Source organism: Equus asinus, chromosome 4 (assembly GCF_041296235.1).
Source record: "Equus asinus isolate D_3611 breed Donkey chromosome 4, EquAss-T2T_v2, whole genome shotgun sequence".
Taxonomy (NCBI): Eukaryota; Metazoa; Chordata; class Mammalia; order Perissodactyla; family Equidae; genus Equus; species Equus asinus.
The window spans coordinates 131,514,844-131,540,382 of NC_091793.1; the positions used below are offsets into that span (position 1 = coordinate 131,514,844).

The 25,539-nt window shown below is 37.6% G+C and overlaps 1 protein-coding gene across 2 annotated transcripts in view; it reads right to left on the bottom strand.

Annotated features, from left to right (window-relative positions):
* The window catches only part of DNAH7 (dynein axonemal heavy chain 7), a 236,331-nt gene that overhangs the window by 159,082 nt on the left and 51,710 nt on the right, over positions 1 to 25,539 (bottom strand). For both annotated transcript variants that reach the window (XM_014835173.3, XM_070508274.1), the window contains 7 exons: positions 23,533 to 23,805; positions 22,667 to 22,794; positions 20,291 to 20,369; positions 16,606 to 16,830; positions 14,350 to 14,496; positions 12,321 to 13,006; positions 10,173 to 10,359 (listed from right to left, as the gene is read on the bottom strand). In XM_014835173.3, the coding sequence (XP_014690659.3) occupies positions 10,173 to 10,359; positions 12,321 to 13,006; positions 14,350 to 14,496; positions 16,606 to 16,830; positions 20,291 to 20,369; positions 22,667 to 22,794; positions 23,533 to 23,805 (1,725 nt within the window). The remainder of the gene's footprint in view (positions 1 to 10,172; positions 10,360 to 12,320; positions 13,007 to 14,349; positions 14,497 to 16,605; positions 16,831 to 20,290; positions 20,370 to 22,666; positions 22,795 to 23,532; positions 23,806 to 25,539) is intronic.

Consider the following 25,539-nt stretch of genomic DNA (forward strand, 5'->3'; position numbering starts at 1 on the left):
GGCCCGATGAGCAGTGCCAGGTCCGCACCCAAGATCCGAACTGGCAAAATCCTGGGCCGCTGAAGAGGAGTGCGCAAACTTAGCCACTTGGCCATGGGGCCAGCCCCTATAATTATTAATACTATTGCTATCAATCATAGTAAAATAACACGATCCCTGTTTTATAACTGTAGATAAAAATGTAAGAGTTCAGGGTGGGGAGGAAGGAGTTTTCAATAAAGATCTCACATTGCAAAGAACTGCATTTGGAGCCACATTACAGCACTCTGCTTGCTGAAGGACTCAGGTTCAAGGTCTGTTCTTCCTGAACTCTCTCGAGAGACTAAGACTGTTCTACCCACAGGGCATGGATTTCTGAACATTCTATCACATGAAAGCATCACTGTGAGCTGCTTGCTTTAAAGAGATTCAAACACAATCAAGTATTTAAAAAAGAGCTTTCTTTTATGCCGTGGGATTCAAAATAAGAATTACAACCAAAAGCTGATCTTATGAACTGATATTTTTAAAAAGTAAATAGTTTATTGATTTCTCAAAATATCCATACAAGTAACTGCTGGGTTTATGAAAACCCTTAGAAATACATATTAAAATACAATCTAAATATAGCTGAACTAAAATTCTCTTCACTTTCTTTTTCCTTTAACATATGACAGATGCCATCCAGGTCTAGCCTTGGTCTCCTAACTCCAAAATCAGCATTCACCATTGACACCAAGGGCAAAAGAAGAAAAGTTCTTTACTAAATAAGCTTAAAGCTGTTAGAAAGAGGTGCTAAAACACATTAGAGATTTTGGGGCTGGCCCCGTGGCCAAGTGGTTGAGTTCGCGCGCTCCGCTGCAGGCGGCCCAGTGTTTCCTTGGTTCGTATCCTGGGCGCGGACATGACACTGCTTGTCAAGCCACGCTGGGGCAGCGTCCCACATGCCACAACTAGAAGGACCCACAACGAAGAATATACAGCTATGTACTGGGGGGCTTTGGGGAGAAAAAGGAAAAAATAAAAAAAATAAAATCTTTAAAAAAAAAAAAAAAAACACATTAGAGATTTTGATCACCAGATCAAATAATAAACCTCATGAGAACACACCAGCACATTTATAAATATAAGTGATAGGGCATTTCAGAAAATTTCTATGAAATTAAGTCAAGAGAATATTGTTAAAAATTAATCATAGAATTTCAAGATTAACTAATTAAACTTATTTTTGGCATTCATCCACGACTGAGAGATCAACCAAAAATGTCAGCTGTAAACGGTTTCATACGGAAATTTTATTTCTATTGCAAGAGTCTCTAAAATATGTTTTTGTTAATATACGTAGAATGTGGCTGAAAATGATAGATATAATTTCCTGCTTTGTTTTGAATTATAACAACGTAACTTGGAAACACAGCAATTTACTCAAAGAACAAAATAATTATCATTAATACTTGTTTTCACAATAAAACAGGTTCATATGAAATATGTAACCTATGATTAGATTAACTTATCTTTAAAGGGACACACTTTTTAAAAGGTATTTTATTATATTTCCTAACAGTTTTATATTTCAAATAAGTATTTTTTAAAATGCATACACAAAAAAAGCATGACAGGGACTCAGGTCATAATTTAAACGTGTAACTCATTCAATAAAGGATAGGGTAGAACTCATGTATGCCTAAAGCCAAAAACCAAAAACCAAAATGGTGTTCTTAGAGTGCCACCTTCTGGAAAAGTATGCCTTTCTTTGTTGGAAAAAAAAGCTGAATGGTCGCTGATACATGTGAAAAACTCCTTTCACAAATTAACAATATTTGTTTTATTCTCCGCCAAAGAACTTATTGCAATGTTGCTATTTTGGATCTGAGATTTGAAAGCTAAAAAAATTCAGTTCTTTAAAACAAAAGTTCATATTTCTTTCCTTATTACAATTAAATACCTCTGGAAAAACTTAGCATCCAAGTAAAATGTTTAAATTGAATTCTTGTGGTCAAACCTATTTAAATAGACTAGCTCAATGAATCTGAGCCAAATGTGCCAGTTCTAAATGAACATGGGCAATAATCTATATACCTTTGCGTATGGACTTCAGAAAAATATATATACAAGTAACTGTCTCACAACTGGAAACTAATTTCACTCTCTTCCCATGGGATGGGGAACATAACAGAGACTGCATCAGATAAAGAAAACACAGCTCTGTCCCTAACCCACATTGCTCCTTATAACCTGGGTGACCCTGGGTCATTTACTTAACCCAAGTCTCAATTTTCTTATCTTTAAAACGAAGATAAGAGCCCTCTGCTCAAAGTTGTTATAAGGACAAATTAGATAACATATTTGACACACCTAACATAGTGCCTAGAACACACAGACTTGAAACTACTGTTTTCGTTTTCCCTTGCATAAGTGCTTCTTGGAGAGAGACAGACAGACAGACAACTACCTGGGGGGATGGAAGGAATGAGGCGCTTACATCGCTCCATCAGGTCTATGGAATTAAAATGAACATTTTATAACCTGTCATCCTCCAGGTAAGATATTTATCACAGTAAAATAAAACTGGCTTTAAGTCCCCTTAAGCATTGCCATAAAATCCTGGTACAGGGTAGGCATTCCCATAAATATTTGTTGAATGCTTGAGCAAATGCAGGATGAGTTAAGCCTGTAGAGACACAGAACTCCAGGAGAGTACAAGCCTGGGTGTGGTACCAGGCTGCTACTTATTAGCTGTGTTCTCAGGACATAACAACGCTATAATAGGAAACTACTAGAAATTTGAAACTTAGTATGACTCCCTTGACACTTTAATTACTTTTCTGTCTCCTGGAGGGGAGGAGAAGGAACTATTAACTTTTATATTTTTTGCTTAAAGAAATAATTTTACAGATTTTCTGTGTCCCCTTTGGCTTCACAAGCACCACACTCCCATCAGCTCGAACGACAGGCTCCTGGTTGATTTACATTTCTACACCAAAAGCCTGTGATATCAGGGACCTGAAACCTAATTTGGGTCTACGGAGAGAGCATACTCATTACTGCTACCAGGAAGCTTCACAGAAAGTACTGTTTCAGACTCCGTGATGGAGTTATGCTCAGGCCGGTTCAGTAAACTTCGGAAGCCTAAACTTCCTAATCAAGTCCCCGAACAACAGAAAACTGGTAAGGTCCACATTAAACCCTTTAAGCACTAAGACAGGAAATGTGGGTTCACTGATAGACCTTTCAGCCCCTTACAACTTTGAAATCCTTTGACCTCACCAGGAATAGAAATTCTTTCAAGACCCAGGATGTTTATAGAATTAATCCAGATCTTAGGGCCCACTTACCTAAAATTGAATTTTCAGAGAAAGTTTTTCAGAATAAACTCAGAATCCTTAGAACTAGCAATAATTCGAGGATCCATCTCAATTCAATTATTCATTCACTCAGTCAACAAATACTTGAGGGTTGGCTATACAACAGGCACTCTTCTTAGTGTTTGGCAACAACAGTGAAAAAACAAAGATCCCAGCCTCCATGGGGAGACGACGACAAATAACAAACATAATAATTCATAGTTAGAAGGTGATGGATGCTACAAGCAAGAAAAGGGGGCTTGGGATGCTGCGAAGGCAAAGGGCAGCCTTCAGTTTTGAACAGGGGGCTCCGTGCGAGCCTCTTCACAAAGGTCGTATTCGAGAAAAGACTTCAAGGAAGCAAAACCACTAATCAGCTCTGCAGACATCTGGAGGCACAGCATTTCAGTCAGTGCACGGGCTCCAGGTCAGGGTGTGTTTGGCATGGGTGATTTGAAAAAGAAAAAAAATAGGAAGCCAGTGTGGCTGGAATAGAGTAGGTAAGATGGAATCGTAAGAACAGAGAGGTAAACGGGTGGAGTGAGCAGATCAAGAACTTCCCATTCAATGAAACCACTGATATATCCCCATACAGAGAAGTATTTCTCTCCTGGACACTAAGATATTTCAACCAGCAAAACCAAAAGTCGGGAAGCAAAATTGCTGTGAGTAGCGTACTGGGTGAATTGGTGAGAAATGTCACTCTCCTTTTCACTCCTTAATTCCCACACCCATGGACTCGGACAATGGGAGAAACCATACATTTCGAACTGGTTGAGAACATATGCTCTGTATCCTCTAGAACTGCACCCCAAACTCGCAAACTACTGTCTTCCTGCTGGTATAGCAACTGAGTCTTCAACATGAGTCCTTCCATTTTTCATAAGGCCAACACTCATATTAGAACCTGTAAATCTCATGAGTGTCAGTCAATTGCCTCATTTCCCTTGTAATGTGAGTTCCTCAGCAGAAGCAGTGTAGTGTGGAAACTCAAAATGAGCAAGTCACTGAGTAAGTGAATGAATAAATGACAGTGTTGGCAGAAGCTTGGGAAGAGAAAGGAAAGACCCATCTGGTACAGACAAATCACTGCCCCCTTCTGTGTTAAAAGAGCTCCAGTGGATTCAATTCCTTCTAAACGGCTGCCTGGTCCCTTCAGGTGTGGTGCTGTAACAGAAGCATTATGTTTGTTTCTGCAGCTGGCAGCTTGGACAGTCAGCAGGGCTGGTGAATGGTCGTCCATGATGATAAGTCCTTCCATAATTCCCATCACTGCCATCATGACTTCTTTGTTTATAGCTAGAGTGACCATATATCCCAGTTTGATGAGGACAGTTCTGGTTTATGCTTGCTTTCCTGGCTTATTAATTACTTTAACTCTCACAAGTTCCCGAGGCTGGACAACATGTTACATGATTATTCTATTCGTAGCTCACCATGCATACACTGGCAAATGCTGGTTGACATTCACAAAATAGAGCAACTGGTCAACTATATTATTAAGTGCCTCCTTTTGCAGTGCTGTCTTTTATTAAGCATTTACATGAAAATACAAATATGCTCACATTATATTCTATTCTTTGATCCCTTCTACCTCTTCCCCAGACCTCCTTGTTACCAGCCCTTCAATCTTGTTTCTTCTAAGTTTTTGATCATGCAGCCAAACTGTTTGCTACTGACCATGATCTACGTAGATCCACACTTCCAACCCTGGGGTCAGATGAAGATCCATACTTCTGACCGTCTCTCTTTCTAGGAAAGGTTAAAAAACAAACTAACATATTCCTTGAAGTTGTACCCACTAGAAGGATTCCCTTCCTGCCGCCCTTTAAGGCCACTCCTAATGACGCTGTCATTTCCACTTCTGGATGGTGCAATTATATTTTACAGAAACATCTTTAAAGTAGTCCCTAATTTCTTTAAATCATATCAAGAATTTTCTGGCATTTCAATTTCTTTTAGGTAAGAGCCAGGTTTGGGTCAAAAAACCAAGTGCCATTCACATCTCCTTGACTAGTACATTGAAACCAGGATCTCTGGTAAGTGCATTCACATCAATAAATCTGACCACATTTAACTTAAGTTATTTTCTCCATAGACAAGCACCATTACAACACATTGCCTCCTATATTTCTCAGGCTTCTGCCAAGGCTTGTGGCAGGGGGCACTCAGCAGTATGAGGGTCAGGGTACCCGGAGTCAATCAAATCCACCCAAATGTCCCCAATCCCAGTTCTCCCCACCCCACTCTTTCCCAATAAGTAAACTACCCTTCACATACCAGATGTGGCAAGGCTGTGAGTTAAATTACATTGTAATTTGGCAACCCAGTGGATCAGACTGTATAATTCACTTTTGGCTCTGTCAAAGTTGTAGCTATGAGAAATAAGGGGCTCTTTGAGGACAATCACAGAAGCTCTTTAGTCCTCTGACCATGTCTTGAGCAGAGAATTTAAAACTCTGAATTATGCCATTTCTTTAATTTCTCCAGTGCTTTTGAAAGAATTCAGCCCATCTCACATCCCTTGTATTTCAAATTCCTACCATATTGACCTATTCCAGCAGCCACTTGGTCTACCAAATCAATGCCTATAAATAGACTCTTTATTCCAGGAAATCAAGAGCATAATTTAAGTTAATGATTTTTGCACTGCATGCCAGGTACCACACAGTGTTCCATTTTCAGATGGTAACTAGATCTGCACTACCCTGAAACCCAACTGAGTCACATGAACAATCCTAGATTCCATCCTTGAGGTTCTGGTTTATTTATTATGAGTTTAGTGCAGAATCCTTCTAGGTACATTAAGCAAAGAAGACATTTAACATAGGGAGTTAAGTGATTACAAAATCGCTGGAAGATCTGAGGGAGCACAGACCAGGGTAGGCTTCCAGGTCGGACTCTTAGAACACTGTGGAACCAACCTTCCAGGAGTGCTACCTCCTCTGTCCCAATCAGGACCAAAGGGTACCACCACCAGAACTAGTGCATTCAAGAACACATCAGGGTGGATGTGATTCCAGGGATCAGAATGGGATCAGGAAGTCACCATCATCACCACCTCTAAATACCCATAAAACTGGTGACCAGATATTGAAGTTCTGTTGGAAAAGAAAAATAAGTCACGTGTCCATAATCTTGCTTGACAGCAGAAATAAGTAAAACGGCAAGAAGACAGCCACTGCTTCCCTTATGCCTTCCAAATCCCAAATGAGTGTATCTAATTGTCAAAATCTAATTCAACTCCAGAAACTTAGATGCTAAAGAGTCTGGAAGACGTGGTTTTTAGCTTTCCAGCTCACTAGAAAGAAGTGAGATGCTTGGTACCAAGTGATCATATTTACTAGAGTAAAGGGAAAAATAAAAATAAAGAATGACTCCTAAGTTTTTGGCCTGAGTAACAGGAAGAAATATCTACTGTGATGGGGTTAGGCTACAAGGGGAAAATGTTTGGGGAGAGATTCAAAAGTGCCTTCTTTTGCCTTGTGTGGAATACAAAAGAAGACTTGTATGGGTCAAAAGCCAAGTTTGGGGATGAGCGCAACATACATGAAGAAAGATTATCCACGTCTTTCACCTCCAAATGGTGCTGCTTCCCATCCGTGACTCTTAGGGAGGGGGCCCAAGAGGGTGCCTAGAATATTTTCAAGCATCTGTAAAGAGAGGAGGCTAACATCTTCTTCCCCAACTGGAAGTCTGCTCTGTCACCAGGTGTGCTGACCTGCTCCATTGCTACCAGAGCAGGAAAAGAACCCTGGGAGAAGATGGTGTGGTGAGACGACCAGGGGAAGGAGAGGCCAGGACCGTGTGCTCAAGGCTACTAAGAGGTACTGAAGAGGGATCTCACCTTTCTGCAGACCCTAGATGAAATTAAGGGCTACAGATTTGTGAAATACTGCTGTAGCATGGGGCAAAGACACACACATGAAAGGAATGTGGCACAGGCCATCATCGGTAGGTCAATTTGAAGATGCAGTCAAATCTTGCAGAGGATGACCAAACCTGGGGGAGATGCTCAAGATAGGGTCCCTCAGCAGCTAGAGTTTGTCAAGGTCTTCACCTGTCCGCACTCGGTCAATCTGTGGACTTTATCAGTCCACAACTGGTCAAAAAGCTAGACTAGGTGTGATATCCAACAGTAAAGGACAGTGCCTGGACACCACTGACAGGAGGCTGTCCATCTTACGACCATTGCAAAAAGAACAGCCAATTTGGCTGGGTCAATTACATCAGTAAATGCTCTCTACCTCTCTCATTTTCTTTCTCTCTCTCCTTCTCCCTCTTCCTATCTTTCTCCCCATCCCTTCCTCCCTCCTTTTCTTCACCTTTTCTCTGTCCCAGCACCAGATGATAAGCACAGGAAGGAGATTAGCATGGGAGAGCAGTCCCCACACCTTCCCATCCCTAGAGCCTCAGGTTTACCTGCACTGTGGGGAGGAGAAGAGCTCTGAGTAGAAGATGAAATTGAGCTCTTAAAACAAGCACAACTAGGGGCTGGCCCCGTGGCCGAGTGGTTAAGTTCGCGTGCTCCGCTGCAGGCGGCCCAGTGTTTCGTTGGTTCAAATCCTGGGCGCGGACATGGCACTGCTCATCAGACCACGCTGAGGCAGTGTCCCACATGCCACAACTAGAAGGACCCACAACAAAGAATATACAACTATGTACCGGGGGGCTTTGGGGAGAAAAAGGGAAAAAATAAAATCTTTAAAAAAAAAAAAAACAAGCACAACTAAGTATTCATAAACAAAACTATCTTAATAACCAAAAGTGACTGAAAAATTCTGAAATTAGACTGAAAGGTCAAAAGGGAGCCTCTCCCAGAAAAAAGAGGCTTTGGCTAAGCATAGTTGGCAACAGGTATCAAAACAAAATTATTCCACATTTATACCTCAAGGAACCAAGACACTTCAATCAAGCCAGTTATGTCAACAATATCATTTACATTCTATTTTTAACCTCTGAGCCTTTTCTCTTGGCATAGTTCTAAAATAACCTTTATTAGGAAACTGTAAGACTGAAAATGATGGCTTTTTGTACCAATCACTTAATCCAGTGGCCTCTACTACACAGGTCATCTCATTATCCTTCCTAAGAGAATACAGATTTATGTTGATCTTCAAAGCTTTGGAGAGTGTGGACAAAAGCTGTCCTGAATATTAACATACTGAGAAAAAGAAAATGTAAAACCAGCTGAGGAAGATAATCAAGTCTTACAGCAAAGCAAACAAAGTGTCACCCAAAGAAAACTGCTTATTCGGGAATGAGCGGAAGTAACGTGTTTTTTTTGTTTGTTCTTAATTCAGCAGTTTTACAGAATTGAAAATTCACCTCCTTTATTTACCAGTCCCAGCACAGCTGCCCTTTTCTAAGCATCAAAATATCTATAAAATTTCCTTAGCAATGTGGGATTTGATTGAATACCAAAAAAGAAATTCTTTTTTTTTAAATTTTTAAAATTATATTAACTAGGAGAATATAAGCATCTACTTTTTACTTTTTGGGGCAAGAGAAAAATTCCACTTCATCCTTTTCTAAATGAAAATATATACATGTTATAAGGGTTTTGCCCTGTTGTAAGGAAACAATCTATGAAAGGCTAAATTTATAAAGCAAATTAATTAGAGATGACTAAGTGCATCACAAAATGACTCACTTATAGGTCCTTTAACTATAGAATTCTAGTGTAATTAATTTTACGAAAGTTTGGTTTATACAGAGATTTGTTTCAAGTATTATTACATAAAATGAAGTAAACATTAAATAAATAAACTCATGTCCATCTTTCTGAATATTCTCCTATCAAGTCATACAGTTGATGTTGATACAGTATTACCAGTATTTAGGATTATAACCACAACTTTCAAAGTTCAAATAACAAAAATATGCATAATTCTATTTTAGGGTAGGAAAATTTTAAGATAATACTCTTCCTATCTTACAGTATTGTATTTGATCAAAACACTAACAGCAAAGTTTACATTCATTTAATGATATAATTTAATAACTAACATTTCTTCTATTTTAATCTTAACCTCCAATAACACACAAACCATGCCTTTCAGGTAGCAAATAAATGACTTCAGTTGAACAAAAGTCATACATTTTTTAGTGTTACTGATTTTTACTAAATTTCCTCCGTAACTTAAACTGTAAGTTCTCCTCCACAATATTTGTGTTGATTGATTGCATTTTGCTTGTATTTATTGGGCTCTTTCTATTTATTTATCTTTATGACTCATCCTTTTTTGGGCCCCTGAAGAGAACCTTGCTGACTGAGTGGCTGGCACACTGACACGTTTCCACTGCAGCACATTTCAGTGGTGGGGCAGCCCATAACCAGGGGCCATAGGATATATGGGGACAGCAAGCACTAAGGGCAGTGTCTTCCTACCAAAGCATCGGTAAGACCCACTAACAGAACCAAATCTCATTAAATAATGCAAATTCAATTTGGACCTCAAGAAGTAGTAAGGATAAAATATCTATTTTGCTTTTTTTTTTCCTCCCCAAAGCCCCCCAGTACATAGTTGTATATTTTTAGTTGCGGTCCTTCTAGTTGTGATATGTGGGATGCTGCCTCAGCATGGCCTGATGAGTGGCGCCATGTCCGCACCCAGGATCCGAACCGGCAAAACCCTGGGCCACCGAAGCAGAGCCTGTGAACTTAACCACTCGGCCACAGGGCCAGCCCCATATTTTGCTTTTGATATTTCTTGCTCCTGGGATTCTAAAATAATATCTGAAAATGGAACCTACATGGGAAAAAGACAATAGCTTATTTGGATTGTTTTGAAAACAAAAATCATGTCACTTCACCAAATAATCACATTCTCAGAGACTTTTACCTACTTGTGTGACATTTTTCATTATATCTCTCCACGTTTTATCCACAGTTGTAAATCGTCTGCCTTCCTCAGGCATTTGAGACATAATGTCCGGAGAACTGAAAATGGGCTCCAAATACAGCCACGTGGCTTGGACCTTGAGCCATTCATCTAGAATTTCCTGAAGCAGCAGGAGTTTGCCCTCCCATTCTCTGAGAAACAAAACACAGAGGCTCTTATCAATAGCAAACCAAGCAATGTTTCAGATGACAAAATTCAAAACCAGGACTAGACTGTCAATCTTTATGCAATCTTTTATTCCAATTTCTGTTCACCTAACTTCATTCAAAGATAAACCGCTACATTTGTTGTACAAAATTTGTTTAAAAATAATAGCATCAACATTTACGCTTTTACAGACACACATGTTAAGATATACCTATCTGCAAATGGGCTAGTTTCTCTATATGTCATAACAATAAACCTTTCTGCAATCCAGTCCCACGGGGGGAGGGTAAAAGGTGAGGAATGAAATGCTGGAGACAGTAACGGTGTTCTCAGGGAAGAGCACTCTGCAGCTCTCAGGAAAGGTAGTTACATCCAAGACTCATTTCCTTTAACGTTCTTTTTTTTTTAAAAAATGTAGGCCCATAAAGGCTTTATTTCCAGAATAAAATATTTCAATTCATAAGATGTAACTGGCATTTAAAGAAAAATCTACATCATTCTAAATATATTAGTGTAGCATTCATGAGAAGGAAGTATTTTTGAATTTACAATAGGTTATCAGTTCATTTCTAAATATGGAGAACAAAAATAATGACAATTTCCTCAAGAATAAATATTATAATTACACCAAAAACTAAAAATTTTACAAGCACAGTTCTAAGATCTCTGTATGTATTTGCTCCATCCTCACAACAACCCCATGAGGTAGGGTCCAGTATAATATCTATTTACAATGGGGAGACTAAGGCACACAGAGATAAGTACCAGGTTCAACTTGACCCAGCTAATAAGCAATAGCGCCAGATTTGAATCCAGACAGCTGTAACCACTATGCTATAGGAGATAACACAGCTATAAAGAAGAATGATTGGTTAATGGCAGAGGAACTTAGAGATGGGCTAGCTTTAAGTACATATTAACACACCACTCATCATTTATAAGTGGTGATCTGTAAGTCTACGTTGTTAAAACCAAGAAACGCAAATAGGAGTTCTAAAAGTCACCGGGCATTTTCAAATAACTTTCTAAAATATCTTCCTTTCAATGTTTATCAGTGAATTTGTTTTACCTCTTTTCACAAGAAATGAATGCCTCTGCTTTCTTCTGGTGCTCTTCCCTCTTTCCCCATCTAATCTGACTGATGCAGAAAATTTCCCACTAACTAATATCTCATGCACAGTCTTTAAAAATAGAATCTAGATATACCAGTTCCAGAGTTGTTCAAAAATTACTCTTGATGAGCACATGGGAGCAAGCTGGGCAGGAGGCAGAGCAATCAGCAAGACTGAGCCAATACGAGGGCATGTGCAAGTTTCGGATAATATACTGCTTTCCCTTACCATGCAAATTCACACTTCACACTGAGGACGGTAGTCTGATTTAGATTTACTCACTTTTTTAAGGTAAAATATAAACTGCTTGACACAAATTACAAAAATTGAAAAAAATTGGACAGGATAAGGGTTTAATTTAATTGGCTGTGTCAGATGCTCAAAATTTCAGACTAGAATCACAGTTTCATTTTTTCGCACTTATCCAGCCATCACTCATGCATGGGAGTTGAAATTGCTTTCAAGGATCATCTACAACAAACTAATTAGTATATTTGGAAAATGAAATTATCTTCAGTTTTATAATCTATACATTCTATAAACTATGTTCATAGACTCGAAATTATTTTTGAGAGTCAAATATATAAGATCAGATTGTAGGCAATAAAAATGAATACCTGGGCTGAAGATCCACTACCTTTGTCATGAACGTGGACGACAGCAAAAGGATCAGTGCCCTTCCAAAGGAATCAAAGTTCTCATTCCTTACAATGAAGTACTTAAAATAGTAAGGATGAAATGCAGAATCAATTTTCAAAAATAACTATATAGTACATGCAAGTGATGATTTTGGTAACATAGTATAAACATTGTCATATAAATATAAACTTTACCTCATTTGTTTTTCGTAAGGCTTAATGAATGGAGATCCTCGCATAGTCTGTGCCTTAATAATGTGGTCATCCAACAACATCTGAATTTCGTCAACTGATGACAAAATAAATGTCCCAGTTTCTCTATAAGGAAGAATGACAAATTCCATCGCATCCCATTCATTAATCATCTTCTCCATGGCCTTTTCGAGAGAATATTCTTTGCTAGCTGCTTCACTAATACCTTCAAACCTATCTAGATACGGTTCCAGATCCATGTCCAAAAAAGAGAAGATGGTGGAGTCTTCTGCTGGCTGCAGAGGGTAACCCACAATGTTGGACATGGCCTCCCAGTGCCTGGGGCGCAAACCAGGATTACAGATCACTTGAATGAGAGGAATGTGCTGCTTGAAATCTTCCACTTTCGCTCTCACTTTTTTTGTCATTGCCAGTGCATTTGGAGAATCATGGAAGGTTTTCTCCAGTTTATATAGTCCTCTCCAGTAATTTCCAACATCTGTTTCTACTTGGTCTGGATTCACTTTGTGATATGGTCCTTCTGTCCAGCCTCTATATTTGTTGCTAAATTCAACAGCAGTCTCATAGAGACGAAGATAAGGGTTCAAGCCATCTTGGATTTTTTTCCGCTGAGGATATATTGATGGTAGCCAACCAAATGCCTCCTCTTCAGCATTAAACTGCTCAATCTGCAAGGACAGGTATTAACTATATTATTCTGAAAGTGAAGGGTATTCAAAATTAAATTTTTAAAAAAATATTTATATTAAATGTGACCCAAAAAACCCTCATTAAGCCCTAAAGTTAAACTTAATTAAGTCATAATCTAGAAAAACTGAGCAGTAATCTTTCTCCTATTTCTTTTTAATTACAGTTTCCAGAGAACGATGACTGTTTAAGTTAGTTAAAATAGTAAAATAAATGTATATATGAAGAAGTCTTTGCCCAGACAGATACACTGAGGATTTAGCTTCTTTTATTAATTAACAAGAACTTAAGCACTTTTAATATACACAGTATTGTATCAGGTACTGTGGAAAATAGAAAAAAGTATTATATTGCAAAGTACCACTCCAAGGAGTTAGAAATCCAGCTGAGAAGACATATGTATGTAGAAACTTAAATAGCGATTGTTCAATAATAATATATGGCAACAAGAGAGATGCCTTAGAGCAGTAGTGTTTAATATAAAATGAATAATATATACTAAAAATGCTATCACTCAGAGGCGAGAGATCATGCTGAAATAGTGCAGGCATGGATGCTTCCGTAGAGCAGATGTAACTGGAGAGGGGTCTTAAAGATATGTAGGATAAAAAGAGGCAAAGAAGGTATTAATTTCCTCTTAGTTTAGTAGTGAAGTATGTGAGGATATGGGTGGTTCAGAGGAGAAATCTACAGAATTCAAAACCCTGAGCAAGATAGATACTGATAAGATATTAAAATCTTTCAATGTAAGAAAAACGGTGGAGCATTCATAATATGGTCTGTTTTCAAATTTCCCCTTTTTAAATAAAAAGCACAACTAAAAATTTCAAACATCTTATATGGCAAAGGCTGTGGCTTTTGTCCCTCCAGCATCTTCTACTGAGAAAGCTGACTTCTAAAACAGCAATATTGGGAGCAAAGCGGCTTGAAGAAAGAAGATAATGGGCCTACTTTAAAACACAGCCTCCAAATCTAAGCTGGCTCTATCAAGATGGAAAACTAACCAGTAACCAGGTGTTATTATCATGTGATGCAAACAATTAAATGATACAAAATCAAATTAAGAAGCAGATGGAGGCATAGCTCTATCTTTCAAATAAAATATGAAGGCCACTGAAATGTTATCACTACTGATAGAAAACAGTGATGCTGTTCCTCCTTGATGCGGGTCTGTGAAATCCATCTGTGCCATTTACATTATTCTCCAATTAAATGTAGTTCAACTGTTATATTTGAACCCATTTCTTAAAGGTGAATATGCAATACAAACTCAATGTTCTTTCTTTTGCACTAATTCGTCCTCTTAAGAATGTTTTAATCCTACCTTGTCTGCTGCTAAATCCAACTTTGCATTCAGCGTTTGGGCCTTTTTCAGGTACCGCTGTACATCCTGAAGATCCCCAAGTGAGTAAAACTCTTCCGACTGCTTGGCATAACTCTCCAGTTCCTCCACAAATCGTTCACACCGCAGCTGATAAAAACAACATCCGCTGTTACTATTGAAAAGTTAAAACCCCTAGGCATCAAGAGAAAATTTAAATATTTGTAAGGATTATGAGAATTATTATTATATTTTGTCTCTGGCAAAATATAAAGAAAAGGATGACCTGGAAGATGACTGGGATCTAAAATAAGCAGAATTTTTTTAGGAGTTGGAATTTGAAACTAATGGATCAAGATTCCTGTAATTCACAAATTAGAGAAAGTTTACCCTTGTACTGTCAATGTAAGAAGCTGTAGTAAAATGAGTAAGAATGTGTTAAACAATGATATTCATTAGTACGCTAAAGAATTTATGCTAACAAATGATTTATAAGCATTTGAAAAATCTCAAAATCATCAAGTATGGGGTAAAAGAAAACTCTAGTTTTTTAAGGGATGTAAAGACATTTGTGGCATTTTTACAACAACTGGAAAAAACAAATTTCTTTAATTGCATTCTGATATTCAGATATCTCTTTAATTGGCAATGCTAAAACAAAGTTTTCCAAGGTTATTTTTCTTGTCTCATGGGCTCTCTTCACAAAAAAACGTATAAGGTAAATAAATCCAGATTTAAACTCCAGCCTAAAAACTGTAGCCTTCCTATATCAAACAGGTGTGTGTTTTTTTAATGAGAGGCTTATTGCAAACTTGTCATTGGTAAGGTATTCCAAATTAAATGGTTCTAAAAGAAAGAGCTCTTAATAAAATATTCAAAAGTCAAATCTAGGTTATTCAAAAATAGATTTTGTATTTTATAGATTATCTAGGTTGATTTCTGTCCTCTTTCCTTTAGTTTCCTGTCAAATTTATTGCTCTGGCCCAGTGGGAGAAGGGAAATGAGAGGAAAAATTCAACATTATGTGCAGTTTCTAGAATAGTATACTTCACAATAAAGTATAGATAATTCTGGGCCACCTACCAATTTTCTAAGAGTCTATTATGGTGTAACTTAAAGTGTCTAATATGTTTTTTAACATTCTGAAATGGCCTCAATATAAATAAAAATATAGACTACAGTTTAAAATGAAGGCTATTTTTAAAGTCTGTCATTTATTCTCCAAACAACATATTCTGCCAATTGTATTTGTATTAACTGTATTTGTTGCAGCATGGTAGAAAGAGGCTAGGCTTGCTATCAAGGGACATCTCTACTGGCTGATGTGGAACAAGTTTCACCGCCTTTGGGAACCTTAGTTTCTTCATCTGTAAAACGAGATAGAAAATCCTAAGTCATTTATTCGGACAATAGCTATGGAGTGCTCACAGCATGCCTGTGTGTCAGGCACTGTGCTGGCCAGGAGGGATAATAGAGAAAAGGTCAACATGAGATGGCCCTGCTATCAAGGAGCTGACCGTCTAACAGGGAGATAGACATGAAAATAATAACATAATGATCAGGTAACTGGTCCAGTGGAGATGTGTTAAAAGTATAACAGGAACAGAGGAGAAGCAGCCCTGAGGTCTGACTGAGAGGGCTTCTCAGAAAGCCAACCGAGTGTGCTAGATAGACAAGCATGTGTGCGGGGCAGGGGTGAGCTCCAGAGCAACAGGGAAAATGCACAAGAGACGAGAGGTAGGGGAGCGGGGACCTAGGAGCTGCCCAGGGTTATGCAAGGAGTGGGGAGAGTCAGGAGATGATGCTGGACAGTAGACAGGAACATCACAAACCATCTTACATGTAGGACAAAAGAAAAGAGGTTAGAGTTAGAGTGATGATTCTGGGCACAAAACGTAGGTGAGTGTGAGCAATTACGAGGTGTGAAGGCACTCTACACCAAGGGAGCTTTGATGTTAAATAATAAAAATAAAATAACTCAAAAGAGTTCTATAAACCGTATACGACAAATAGTATTTTTATTAATGGTCACTTGTGGGCAATATATTAAAATGTTTTCTCCCTTGACAAATCAAGAAATGATGCCACAACAATCCACTATGTGTACTACCTCCCACTAAGATTTACAGTATGAGAAATATGTGCACTAACTTCTACCAAGATTTATAGTATGCGAAAGCTAAAACACATGACCTGCGAAATAGAAGTCGCCAATGCTATGTAAGAAGTTAATACTTCAAAAATATCTGTGATGCCAACCTTAAGACCTTCTTGATATTGCTCTGTTTTCTCTTTAACAATTTTCCTGTGTTCATCAAAAATTTCTTCCATTCTTCCATACCACTGGAAAACATTATTATTTAGCCTAATGTCTGCTGGAGAAAAGTTGGCACACTCAATGAGGAAGGCAAGGCAGTTTTTAGAATCCACCAATCTCTGTCCCAGTTCAATCATATCAGTTGTCTCCACTTTCTGAATATAAGCCTGAGGGAAAACAAAAATTACAGACGGCATTTCAATGAACAGCTCATGTTGAAAAATAGCCTGTGGAAATACACTGCATAAATATGTACACACTTGGTAGAAGGAAAGACTTTTGGTTCCAGAGAGGGGACTGCAGCCCAATTTACTTCTCATCCATCCCAAACACCTTTACTAAAATAGCAGGGGAAAAAATAGAAAATACTAAACAATACACAAAGAGCACTGGAAAACCAGAGAAGAATGCCATGGGTTTCTGGAAGATATGAAGCAGGTGCCATCTGAGAGACCATTTATTCTTTCAGAATAGCATTTATGGGCACCTATTATGTGCTTGACACTCTGCTGGGTGCTGGCAATTCAGTGTGACAACAACCAGAGGTGGGATTTGCCCTCAGAGAGTTTATAGTCTAGTTGAGGGAGACAATTATTAATCAAATAACCACCACAACAAACGTAAAATTGCAAACTTGCAACAGACACCAGAGCCGCAACACTTTCCTCAGTTACAAAAACTAAAAAATAACTGCAGGCAAGTTTAACAAGAACTGTGCTAAATCTATACGAGGAAAACTATAACACTTTATTGAAGGACATTTTGAAAGTTCTGAATAAAAATAGAAACATATGTTGAGACATAACATTGTAAAGATGTAAATTCTCCTCCAATCAGTCTATAAAATCAATGCAATTTCCATCATAATTGCAATGGCATGTGAAAAAATTAAATATGACATAATTCTAAAAGCCTCTGAAATAGTAACTACTCAAGTAAAGACAATCAGAAGTAAAGACAATCATGAAAAAGAAAACTGATGGGGACCAGCCCTGCCGAATATCAAAACATACTACACAGATATGGTCATTTAGACAGTTCTCGCTCTGGCCCAGGAATAGAGGACGGAGCAGCATAGAGAGAGTTCAGACATGGATCCAAGTACGTATGGAAATTCAGTGTTGAAAAGATGCATTGCAAAGTAGGAGTGAAATGACATCATTTAACAAATCGTATTGGGGTAACTGGCTATTGATTTTGGGAAAAAGCAAGAGCCCTAGCTACCTAGTAGGAGAAATACAGAGAAGCCATATTATTAAATAAATAATTTGCAGCAGAGTCATGATTCTGCCTTTGCAAAAACAAATCTCTCTATTTGTGTGTGTGAACGGGTGAAGGTACAGGTGTGTGCGTGCACACCTATGCACACGCCATGTGTATGCACATATATACGCAGAGCTCCCTCAAAGCTCTTTTGATACATCTTAATTTATTTATATATCTTAATAATATAAACGCCAAAGGAAATCTGCTACCCCACTGAAAAATGAGAACACTGGCCGCTACCTGCAACCAGTGTGCTCACCTTCCCCATCTTACGCCCTCCTCCCTGTCTAGGAAGTACACACTTCTTTTTAAAAAAACGTTGTTAAAGCTCTTTGAAATCTCTAATCTCCATCTCTCTGGCTCTCTCTCTAGTTATATATATACATATATATCTATATATATATACATCACTATATATACAATATATCATATATATCACTATATATAAGTTTGGAGAGAGCAGAATTCACCCTCAACTAACAGAATCATTACCCTAAAGAAAGAAATTATGGAAAAAGGGAAACTTTTATTTTTCTCTTGGTACAATCCCATATTGTTTAAATTTTTGCTTTTGTAATTAAAAAGAAAAAAACAAGCAACATTGCCTAGAACTCTTTCACTGATATATCTTTCTAATTAGACCAAATGTTTTTAAGTTGCAAATTCAAACAAATAAGATGCAAACCATGGTGGTTTCCACAGGTAACAAAATGCCTAGCTGAAAATATATTTTTCTAATATGGTTAACGATATTTCTATGTAAACAACTGGACTTTTATTTCTCCTTACTGATATATGTGACTGATTTCTGTGCTAAATAAATTGAGAAGCTATTTTGCCCTTGCAGGAATAAATGTTTTTAAGGTACAGACATATTTTTTAACACCAGTTAATGAATCCTATTTACTAATTCTGTTAAAAGTTGCTATGAACAATAGAAATTGACACTAAACAACCCCAAATTCCTAAATATTTTCAGCGATGGCTAGGAGGGTAAATAAATTACGCTCTTCATACTGAATATTCATCTTTCCAAAAGACTTTACAATTAGGGAATTCTCCAGCTATCTTTATAATCACCGATAATCAAAGTATCAATGTCCCACAACAACTAATATATAATATACAAATATTCTAAAAGAGAATATATCTAGGCATGTGTGTATATCGGACACATAAATTCACATAGTAAGAATCCCAATCCAAGTACAAATACTTTAAAGAAAATGGAACTCTTTTAGTTAGAGGCTTATATGTAAAATTTGGTTCTAATGATTTTGACAAACTTTTAAGTGAATAATTTAAAGAATGTACAAAAATCATTTTAACTCCTTTTGCAATTTCCTACCTATACAAAGTTTTGAATGATTTTACATGCTTTGCTGGGTACACTTAAGTATTTTAAAGCCTAAAAATAAAAGGGTTCTATTTTGGATCTTGGGAATGTTAGCAAAGGAAAAAAAAGATCTTGCAAAAGCTTAACGTTATAAGAGTGAAAAAAGAATAAAATAAAATGGTGATCAACTAGTTGTTTTATATTATTTTATTCACCATTAGGTAGACTTCAAGCACAGCAGGAACATGAAAAATGATGAAAGTGACACTTATCTAATATTTTCAGTACCATAAAGCCTATGCTCAAACATAAAACACTTCAGCAAACTACAGCAGAAAATTTTAATGTATAACAAAAGACAGGCTATAGAAAACAAAATATTACTTAAGAATTAAATATTTGTTGATTAAAAGAAAATGAAGGGCGACCACACAGTTTGCTCAAGACAGTACTGCTCTATGCCTTTAGCATGGTAATAATTATTAATAGTGCTTTCAAAAATATCCTGGTAGATGATTGCATTGACAGCTCCAGTACCTCACCTCTTCTGGTATCTCACTCTGACTCTGAGGGCACGTGACTTTCTTTGCCCAATGGGATGTTAGCTATGCGACACAAGGAGAAACCTGAAAAGCACTGGTACAATTGGGCTTGCTTTTATGCCTCTACCGTGACATGAGAACACACCCAGGTGAGCCTGTTGGAGTTTGAGACACAAGTGGAGCAGAGTCCAATTGCTGAGGATAGCTGCACTAGTCAACCCGAAAGAGAACTAGCTGACCCAATTGAGTAAGTAACCCCAATGAGACCAGAACCGGCCAGGAGCACCCAGCCTAAACCACCAAACTGCAGACTCATGAGCTAAGTATATAAAACAACAACATTACTTTAAGCCTCTGTGTTAACGTTTGCAGGGATTTGTTATTGTATTATCATGTCAATAATTAACTTCTTATAAAAGCTGGCAAAAAAAGAAAAACAATTAACTTTTACACCCACAACTATAAAGAATTTAGAAGCAATACCTTCATTTCCATCAGTTCTGCTGTATTTGGAGGAGTGCTAAGAGCTTTTTCAGCTATCTTCTCAAATTCATCACATAATCTGAAACACCAGACAAAAATCAATCTTATATATTTAAATTTCATTCCTAAACAGGTTCCTATAGATGATTTAAATGTTCCATTACATGAAAAATAAAGTTAGATTATCTTACCTATACGACAGCTAATGAATGAAAAGCAAATTTGTGTTCATTTACTTATTCATTCAATACACATTTAATGATCATCTATTGCATTCCCAACTATAGGATTAACTGACAGAGATACAGAAATGGACAAGATGTAACAATGGTCCGCAGCCTGTTCACAATCCAGTATGGAAGACAGGACCATAAACAATCACATCCAACCTAGAATTTTAAGTGCTCAACCAGAGATTTTTTGAGATGGCACCAAAAAAATGGTACAAAGGAAGGGAGTCATTAACCCTACTTGGAGAGAACGGTTAAAATGGGCCTGTATGCTCAGAAATTTCTGGTAATATGCAAATATTTCCTATTGATTTGGGTTGCAGCCAGTATAAATAATGAACTTACTGTGAGGTTAAAAAGAAAAAAAGAGCAAGTGGAAGTCCAGATAAAACATGTAGAAATTTCTTCAAGAAGAGTGGCTGAGAGGTGAGGGAGAGAGAAACAGCATGGTGATGATGTTGGGTTGAAGTGAGGGGTCTGAAGATGGAAGAGGGTTTTGAACATGTTTGCAAATTTTAGAGACAGAATCAACAGCAAAGGAGAGATTTAAAATGTGATACAGAGGGGATGGCTGGGGGAGCCAGCTCCAGAGGGATGGGATGCAATGAGGTTGAGCTCATAGGAACTTTGAATGGGTGTGACAGACTCTTGCCGTCTGAGAATGTGGGCCGACAGGTATGAAGGGGTTCATGGACATGTAAGGGCAAGGAGTTGAGGGTCTTCACACTGAATGGTTCCTCTAATAGTCCATCCAGTGAGTCTGGTGAGAAGCATAATTAGGAGAAAAGGGGAAAAAGTAGAACTGGCATGAGTTCAGAGGGTAGTTAAAAGGCAGAGAAAATAGCTATGAAATTAAAATAAATATTTCACCTGGCATGAAAAGCTACAAGTAAAAGACATTTTCACTATCCTTCCAGTACTTTTAGAGGAAAAGGTGCTTTAAGTAAATATGTGATTCTGGTTCCTAGATAAGCTACGCGAGTCCTGGTCCTCTTTCATGTGGTGCCTCTCTCTTCAGCGTCACCCCTCAGCTCTCTTCCCTCACAGTGTGTGGGAAAGCAACACCAACCCCTCCTGGTTCTCGGGATACACCATGCCATGTTCATACCTCACTCCCTTCTACATAGTATTTTCTCTACCTGGAATTCTTTCACCCACATTGTCCACCTAGCAGATTCCTACTCATCCTTCAAAATGAACTCACACATCACTTCCCCTTTGCAGCCTTCCCTGGCGTTCCCCTCTCCCCCAACTTCCACCCCGAAAGAAAATTACTCATTTCCTTTTCTGTTCTACCTCCGTGGCTCAGCACAGTGCTCACTGCGCCCTATTGTAATGTGCAGGTTTGTATGTCTATTTCCCTTTCAACACCATCACTTCCTTCAGCAGTTTTACTCATATTTAGAGTCCAAGTACCTAACTCTGTGCCTAACACATGGTAGGTAAATAAAGCTTCCTTCAGCCTTAGATACAGCCTGAAAGAAATATTCTATTTAATACCATAACTACAAAATTTTTTTTGATTATTTGGGTTTTTTTCCATGAAACTGATACCAGAAAAGAGGTTCCTAGAGTGACACTAGCACCAGTTGTTGGAAGACTGATTACACTTCTTGTCTTAAAAAAATAGGCATTCTGCTTTGCACATCAGCACTCTGTAAGTTTACTTAACATGAGTCAGTTTTCCTAAAATCTCCAGGTTACTCAACAAATGAATTTTTAGTTAAGACAAGTTCCCATGGCTTTGAAGGGTAATTACAGTAAGATGGAAATTCCAAATTTGAGGGTCCCTGAGGACCTAAAACAACTACTGTGTAAATCTGCTTTGAAAACCCAATTTTGTGTATTGATTATACAAATTTAAAAATCTGAAGTTAGAGAACATCCATCTGACTTGTGCAAATGAAATGCACACACATTTTAATACCACTTTAATTCAGACAATTGGGAAGGCATATTTGCGGTGAAAACAAATAATACTAATAATCATGAAATAACACATAAAGCCAAGTAAAAATACATTGACATTATCTTTCTTTTGGGTCATTCATGACCCTGCTCTAATCCACTATTTTAGTTGAACAACAGTTGTTTCTATTTAACATCCTCCCCCCAAAATAAAAATATAATAATATCACATAATTACCTTGTATTTACTTCCTGATGATCTCTGAACATTTTAGCGATAAGTTTTCCACAGATAACGTCTGCTCGCTTCACCAAAGCTCTGATTAATTCCTCACAGCGCATTTCAAACATTCCTAAACGAACAGTCTGCAACGTTAAGTATCAAAACTCTATTAAACACGAAAAGAAATAAAAGATTCCCACAGTTTTACCTTCCTCATACTACTGATTTTGTGTGTGCGTGAACTAACAAGATTGAGAGTTTTTTAAAAATATGATACAGGCAGGGATTTTTACAACTATTTTCTGGATAAGTCTCCTTGAAGAGTTTGTTGCCTTGGAAGCTAATTCCATTTCAAGACAATAATGGACACAAAACTTCAGAGGACTGAGTTATTGCTAAATAAATAGTGTGGGACTTAAATGCTATATTTTCTCTGTACAAAAAAATAATATACATCCATGACAGAACTTTTGGGAAATATAAAAAAGAACAAAAGAAGAAAATTTTAAATCACCAGTGTCCTACTAAACAAAAGTAACCACATTTTGGCCTAATAACCATATTTTCCAAATGATTTATAAACACCAAAGCAAAAAAACATAAGTTTTTAGAATTTTTGAGGGCTCAAAATAAATAAAGTACTTAGAAATCTGAGTTGTAGGAGATGTTTGCACTCTGAGCACAAGAACCGTGTCTCTTTGACTACCTCTGCATATCCAGGACGTGCCACAACGCTTGGCACAGCGAGCAGCTCAGTAAATATTTTTCCTGTTGATAGAAATGTTCTAATTCTTCAACAGTATGGTCTAAAAATATATCCTAATAAAACTGAGAAAAGATCATGAGGCACAGAGAACAGTAGTACAAAACAGGTCAATTACCTTTCTGGATGTATACTGTATTTCCTCTATTAGTTTTTGGTATTTGCGAATTTCCTGTATTATTTTCTCGTAATTATGATTTTCTGCGAGGAAAGCATCAGCATCTTGCTCAGCCTTTTTGGTAACCAAAAAGTCATACTTGTCATAGAGTCTGCGGTGCTCGGTAGGTGCCACGCTCTCTCTCATTGTCACTTCCCTCACCTTTTTTTTGTGAGCATCAACAATTTCACTGAGAATTATTGGCTTCAAGGTTGTTGGTTTAGACTTACTTTCCTAAACAAAGGGGAAAAAACAATATTAGTTACTTAAAATACCTGAAGTTAAGGTAACAGTAACATTTATCTTTGCAAAATTGCCAATCTGACCACATTGTCTTTATTTTTATTCACAAGATCTTTATGATTTTCTAATCTCCCTAGAAAGATATTCAGTCTAATCACAGCAGTATTTTAAATATTTAGGTTTCATATAATTTTTTTGTTTTCCGTTTAAGCCACTTAGTTGTGTTCTGTTTTCTGTACGGATGAAAGGACAGCAGCTTGAAAATATACACAAAATTAAAGTTAGAATACACAATAGCAAAATTCACATTTTATTCGTGCAATTGTACATGCTAGTGTAAGGTAGTGCTTGCACTGTATGTTACTTTTAAAAAATAAGCCAACTCAACGTCATAGCATACTCTTTGATCACAGTACTTTTTCACCTTAGGAACAATCTATCTAGAACAAAGAAAGATTGGTTACTCATTCATTGACCTTTGATTTTTGATTCTGTGAAGAGCAAGTAGAGCCGAGTAAAATCCCCAGTTATGAAATCTGCATTCTGCGATCACCGTTAGAATGATGGCAGGCAAGGATGGGTCAGACAGCCGTTTTAAGTAAGCAAAGAAATCTCAACAGCCTGTCTCCTGTTTTCAAATAAGAAGACAAGTAAATGTGCCTACATGGTTTATCATCTTGAAACAAGTTACACTTAAAAATACATTTGCTCTATCTGTCTTCCAGAAGAAGGGATTTTTAACTGTAACAAACAAAAACCATTGCCCACAGTGGATATTCTACAGCATTCAAATTGATATCAAAGAATTCCTCAGACAACTGGGCAATTTGTTCAGGTATCCAGGGTGCATTCGCCTGCTCTGTCCCCTCGTGGGCATTTTAGGAAAATATATTGTGTAGAACTAGATGCTTTATGAGAGCCTCACCTCTGGGCTCGGTAGATACTTGGTGTTATCTTCTTGGAAAAAGAACCTCAGGATAAAGTAATCTATATTATATACTGTATGCAACGTGAAATTATTGGATCTAATGTGAAGCTCATTAATATTCACTATAGAATGTTTCTTGAATTTATTAATACCTGCCTAATTTCTAAAGCCTAAAGATCTATCTTTCTAAACAGAACTGGATATCGAGACTTCAGAACTATATTAGAAAGTATACTTTTGATATGAATTCTAATCAATTCCTGTTAAGAGTTAAGAGAAGTGATCTTTCGTGTGAGACAGCTCAAGTGTTCGAAAGTGTGTCAAATTCTGTCACAAGACCGTGCTGTGCTGGGACCCGCAGCACCTCAGCCCCTTGCAGGTTTGCTTTCCATGGGAAAAAAGTGTATTTTAATTTGACTTTCAGTTACTGTCAAAGATTTGATAAGAAACAGTGATACGAATTCCACTTTGAGTTGCTGTCAAAGATCACTGAGACCACATTCAATTATTTTACCGAGAGTACTGTCTATGTCACTTGTTTCCAAATTTGACTGATTGCCAGAATCATCTAGGGAGATTTTACCAGCACCTGTTTCTGAGTACCAACTGTCATTGTGAATTCACATCTCTGGAGGCAAGGGGCGGTGGTGGTGGGGATCCCCAGATTTGTATTTTTATTTTTTTTTTTGAGGAAGATTAGCCCTGAGCTAACATCTGCCACCAATCTTCCTCTTTTTGCTGAGGAAGACTGGCCCTAAGCTAACATCCATGCCCATCTTCCTCTACTTTATATGTGG